Source organism: Nematolebias whitei, chromosome 19 (genome assembly GCF_014905685.2).
Source record: "Nematolebias whitei isolate Nwh7 chromosome 19, NemWhi1, whole genome shotgun sequence".
Classification (NCBI taxonomy): Eukaryota; Metazoa; Chordata; class Actinopteri; order Cyprinodontiformes; family Rivulidae; genus Nematolebias; species Nematolebias whitei.
Window position 1 is genome coordinate 7,370,730 of NC_056516.1, and position 5,979 is coordinate 7,376,708.

Genomic DNA, 5,979 nt, shown 5'->3' on the forward strand with positions numbered 1-5,979 from the left:
ATGGATGATATATGTATGTATTGATGGATGATGGATGGATGATGGATGGATGATATATGTATGGATGGATGATGGATGGATGGATGATATATGTATGGATGGATGATGGATGGATGATATATGTATGTATTGATGGATGATGGATGGATGATGGATGGATGATATATGTATGTATTGATGATGGATGGATGCTGTTCTCTGTTTAAACCAGTAAATCTCATCCAGTTAAGTTTGATTCGACTGGTTTGCTCCAGCCTCTGAATCCAGAATGAATCCAGACTCTGAGAGTCGGATGTGACGCGTCTGTTCTCCATGTTTGTAAAATCAGATGTAAGAGTGACTTAGAGTTTGGCCAACGAAGTACCAACCCCAACCATAACTCTCCCTCCACCGTGCCTTAAAGTTCTGTTCATGTTCTGCACCAAACCTGCCCAGTGTTTGGTCTGGAGTCAAACTTAGTGGGAACAAAGCGTCCGCCAGACGTCTGGAGGTTCTCGTAATGAGTTTGTAGTGACTCTGAGATGAATTAGACGTTTGGTTTTTCTGCAGCTCGCAGGCTGGTCTCACTGTGAGCGAGTGTTTTCTAACGTTAATGAGCTCGTCTGACGGTGGAACACCAGCCGTGAAGCTACGTGTTCCAGTTTAAACACATCATGTTCCAGCTCTGTTCCTACCGGCTGCTCGTCAGTCCCGTCAAAATAAAACTCTTTCTACAAACAGTTCATTCAAAGAGCCACGTTGACTGGTCAGAACCTAAAATCATCTTTTTAAACCCTGAATTCAACATAAACTCACTGGTTCCTTTTTCACAACTGCAGCATTTAAAACATCTAGTGATGATGTCATAGAACATGTCGACCCAGAGCAAAAATAAACGGGATCTTTGAATCCAGCAACGTTGACATTTGTCCAGTTGAGTGGGTCAACAAGCCAAAAATAAATGAACTTTACTCCTTATTTGTGTCCTTTAAAGGAAACATCAGACAATTTAACTTCAACTCTTGTTTTAGAAATATTCTCCTAAGTGGGGACATCCCGAGTACAACGTGCCAGGAGAACCAGATCAACCAGCAGGCTGCGACCTCGGCCTCTGCTGGAGAACCCTTGAGCCTTTACCGCCGACTGAAACCGTCCGGTTGGGTTGAACTGTGGAAGATTTGGTGGAACAAGAGCAGAACGAGCGTTGGAGCAAATGTTACCACACGCACACATGGTGGAGCAAAAACAGGAAACGGGGATTGTGGGTAATGTTCGTGCTGCCGACCGAGTAAACGCATCAGTCAACTGAAAAAAGAGGGATTAGCTTCTGGACTCGGTTTTGTCTGAGCCTCAATGTTCAGGCCGATGTCCTGAGCAGGAATAAATCCCTCTGAAGGTTTTCTCAAGACATTCCTCAGACGTGTGTCATCCCCACATCTGTGGGAAAATAAAAAAGCAGGCTTCCACAGTCACCAACAAACAGGCAGGAAGAGGATCCAGACGGCCGATCCTCGTCTGAACTTCACCTTCTCAGGGAACATCTACAGCGCTGACACGATTCAGGATCAAGGAGCTAATCTTTAGCGTGCATCTGTGCAGAAAAGCTGTTCCATGTTTTTGTTTATTCAGATGCTCGTGGGAAACGCAGGGAACCTTTCGGCTAGTTTTAGCTCGGTTTAGGTCTGCAGGAGCTCTGATGAGAACCATTCGGCTTCTCTGACGCCGCTGTAAACACACAGCTAAATCTGTGGCTCGCTCCGGACTCTGGATGAGCCAGCTGCGTGTGAGCTTCATGAAAAAACACGACGCCTGTGATAAACAAACAAGAGCTAAAGATAAGCTGAAAGGGAAAATGCACAGAAATATAATTTGCTCGTCAAACCTAAAGAAAGATGTTTTATTTTGAGCAGACCGATCAGAGGAGACCATTTTTATTTTTCTTCTTCTTTCGGCTGCTTTCTTCCACAGTGAACTAACTCACACGAACACTTGACAATTATTTTTACACCAGACGTTCTTCCTGACACAACCACAGACACCGAGCTACCACAGCCTGTGTGTGGAGCAGAGCTGCTATCTAGAGCACCCAGGGGAGCACATGGTGGGGGTTAAGGGCCTTGCTCAAGGGCCCAGAGTAGGGCAAATGAGGGTGGAGGCAGGTGTGGGTGTTTCACCTTTTCACCCACATTTCAATGTTGTCGGTCCAGAGAGTTGAACCGGTGACCTTCTGATCACAGGCCCACCTTCTCTAACCTCTTCACCACCACTCACCCCTTCAGTATTCTTTGTACTCAAGTTGTAAATATTGTTATTTATTTTTTCTTCTAAGGGAACACAAACGTTCCTCTTCAGCAATTAAAGTGTTTCTCTTTAGCTGTTTAGCTTTTAGCTGCTAAAGAATAAAACTGGCAAAACAAAAATGTACAGTTGTAAAACCCGATTTTAAAAGAAGGGTTCAAATTTAGGCGGTTCTGTGGACAGATTATGAACAACTAACATCTTACCTGTCGTAGCGAGGCCTTTGAATGACTTTATTAAAAGACTTTAAATGTGATGGGGCTGATCGGAGTGAGAGCGAAGTAAACTATCTCTAAACTTTTACAGCTGTTTACACAAAATCTGTGTGATAAATGTTTGTTTTGCTGTCAGATTCGTGTTATTTGGTTAATTCAGCAGAAAATCCGATATTCTATTTTCTTTATGTCAGCTATGATACTGAATATATTAAAGCACTTAAAATGTATGACACAAAACATGTTACTGATCACTTTTCTCTGTCTTCATATTGTTTGAAAATGTGACACCAGGGCTTTAAGTTTTTATTTATTGGGAACTAAGGCAGCCACCTGTTATTATCCACCTGACAAGGGTTTCTTAACTTTACATCTTACTCTTCCGTCAACTTTAATGCATCCTGAACCGCAACGTATACCCCCACAAATATTATATCCAAACGACCGGTTCGGCATCGTGATGTGTGCTATTAGTTTAATTGGCATTTCGAGTTACCATGGCGATGTAATTTGCAAATAAAGACGCCATTTTAATTAGTCATTTTTCATAGACTGGTTGCAAATCAAATATCCAAGATGGCCACCTGAGCTAAAAAGGAAGAACACTGTAAATCAGCCATTTGTAGAGATATTAAGCTGAAATTTGTTGTGGTAGAAGCTGAGAGCAATGCACAATAAATAATGAAGTTTTAAAAATTCAAGATGGCCACCAAAACCCAATTTAACTGGCTTTAACTCAGCTATTTTTACACGCAGAGATGAAATTTGGTGAGGCTGTAGCTCAGAACCTTCCCCATCACATACCGAATCCAAGTCAAAAATCCAAGATGGCCACCAAAGCTTTTAAAAAAGACTTCAACTCATTGAGATTTTGCCATTTTAAGCTGAAATTTGGTATAGTGGTAGCTGAGAGTGAACCACAACACATACTGTCAAATCAAAATTTAAAATGGCCGCCACGTGGCAGCCCCCATCAAAGTTTCTGCAGGATCTTTCTAGTTTATTTAAAGCGATCTGGTCGACGTAGCATTTACTGTAGGTTAGAGCGAGTGCCAGTCTTGGCCGCAGTTTGCTGCACACATTTCCCTGCTTTGGGCTATAAACTTGTGTCCATTGCTTCCAATGTTTATGGGGCCTCAGCTCTTGCAAAAACAGCAGAACTGTATAGAAATGACTGCGCTGTGGGCGGTAGACGGGGATGTTTGCATGAATAGCTGTAACATTTAAAATTCTTGTTGTCATGTTTGCAGCAGTCTGCTTTGGTCTTGATCCTGCTCTGACCAGCACCAGCTCAAAAAAACAAAACAAACAAAAAAACTGGTCACTCAAAGAGCTATCTATAACAGGTAAGATATTGATTGCTAAAACAATAGTTGATAACACTACCTTTTGAAGCATCGTGGTTCTGAAGTCCCAGCTTGTTTTCTGCCACACTGGTAGAATGACGGTGGCGTCCACCAAAGTTCTTCTTCTTCCGACTCCCCCTCAGCCAGCTCAGAGCCTGTCCCAGAGAGCTTCCCGACTTCCTCTGCCCACGCTGAGCCCTCACCTCCCTGGCTAAGATCTCAGTGATGTCGCTGGGCACCAGGTCCCCTGTAGACCTCCTCCGGGACATCCTGAGGTCGGTCCCAGAAGCTGAAGGCTCAGCACCTCCTCTCAGATCAGAGCTCCTCTTTGTTGAAACAAATCCGTGGGTCTGAAGCGACCCCTCGCTCTGCAGGGTTTGAAGAACGCCCCCGTCTCTTTGGCCTCGCTCTGTTTTCACTGACTGTCACCACCTGGGACAACAGTGGGATCAGCAGGATGGGAGGAAGAGGCTGGAAATGGAAGCCAAAGGGAGGAGAAGGGGAACGATAATTCATGGAAACATTAGATTTTACATGCGTGTGGAGAAGAGATGACACTAAGAGCAGACAGCAGCCAGGCCGTGAACACAAAGCTACACAAGAGCTACACTTTCTAGTTAAGTGAGTCCAGTTTTTCCTCTTCCTTTGCTTTGTGTTCATGCTGTGGCTCCAGAAAGACTTTCTGAGCGTGTGTCTCTCTGTGTGTGAGCCATGTGGTTCAAATCAGCCGAAATTAGAGCCTGAAAAGCAGCTCAGTAAACTAAAACACATAAACAGAGTTAGAGCTGATTCAACCGCCCTCCGGTTATAAACAAAGATCTCCAGCGAACACGAGAGTAAACTTACACAGCGAGTCCACTCTGCTGCTGCTCCCCTCTTTTCTTTCAGCATGAGACAAGCTTTGCAGGACATATGTGTGTGTGTGTGTGTGTGTGTGTGAAGCTCCATGCTCTCTGAACAGCCCGTCCCTCCCTCTGCCTGAGGACCAGCCTCTCCTCTCGTCTTACGCTGCCGTTTCGCCCCACAGCCTCAGACCTGCTGCTTCTCTCCACATTCCAACCAGTGAAGGTGTTTTTTCTGGGTTTTTAGCTGCAGTGCAGATATTTCAGGTGCTGAGAGGTTTCTCCCTCTGCAGTTCAGAGCTGTGTTTTGTGTTGCCACCTCTTCAGAGGTCACTTACAGTCATCCTAAAACATGGCAGCTCAGGGACAAACAATCCACAGTTTGACTTGGTTTAACAAGAGGACGTGGTCAGAGGTTAAAACAAAGGCCTGACGTGGCAACACAGGGGAAGGTAAAAGGGAGGAGCGAGACATCTGACAGGTATTCAACACTACGAATCTGTTGGAGTGGTGACCAGAGAGAGCCTTATACTGGGCGTGACTGGAAAGTGGCAGCTCCTGTGATTACTAATTGCAAACGGGTGTAAGTGGCAATCTGAAGAAGTGAGGAGGCTGACGGAGCGCGCAAATAAGAAACGGTAAAGAAACACAGGGAGCTGAATCCAAACACAAGGGGCGCAAAAATAAAACACAAGCCACACGGAGAAAATCAAAGAACTAAAATAATTAAAATACAGACCGTTCCATCTGTACGTGGTTTAACTGTTGGAGACATGCCATTTCAAGATGGCTGCCAGTCACAGTTAATTAAGTTTAGCAAACACAAAACTGTCTTTATCTCAGTGAGTGTTTCAGATTCTGAGCTAAAGTTTGGTGTGGTAGTAGTTGAGCATCACAGCTTATCACTTGAGATAAGGCTGTGACTCTGTCCTTAGTTTAAACCTCTAACCTGAAGGGAGCCGTGATTCTGTCAAACAATCCTGTTTGTTGTAGAATCAAGGTGTTCAGATGAAAGTTTAGGCCACAGATTTGTATTATTATTTTTTTTTAATCAGTCTTTTTATAGATTTTTTTTTTATTATGAACACAAAGAACAAAAGAACCCTCCCACACCGGATCAGTCACACACAAATAAACTAAACAAGTTTTCCACATACATCATTAAGGGCTGCCAAGTGTCCCAAAATCTTTGAACAGAACCCTTCAGGGCAGGGCTTCATTTGTAACCATTGATGCCAGAACACAAATAGTAGGCGGGACGTTTGGGGGGGGGGGTCCTCCCCCAGAAAATGTTGAATA

General features: G+C 44.1%; 1 protein-coding gene across 1 annotated transcript; it reads right to left on the reverse strand.

Annotated features, from left to right (window-relative positions):
* Positions 1-3,878: 3,878 nt before the first annotated feature.
* LOC119425658 (NHS-like protein 1) lies at positions 3,879-4,762 on the reverse strand (the record flags this gene model as incomplete). Its single annotated transcript, XM_037693193.1, is given in 2 exon segments — positions 3,879-4,309; positions 4,685-4,762. A coding segment is annotated over 1 exon segment (229 nt), but the record flags the coding sequence as incomplete, so codon positions are not given.
* Positions 4,763-5,979: the final 1,217 nt, after the last annotated feature.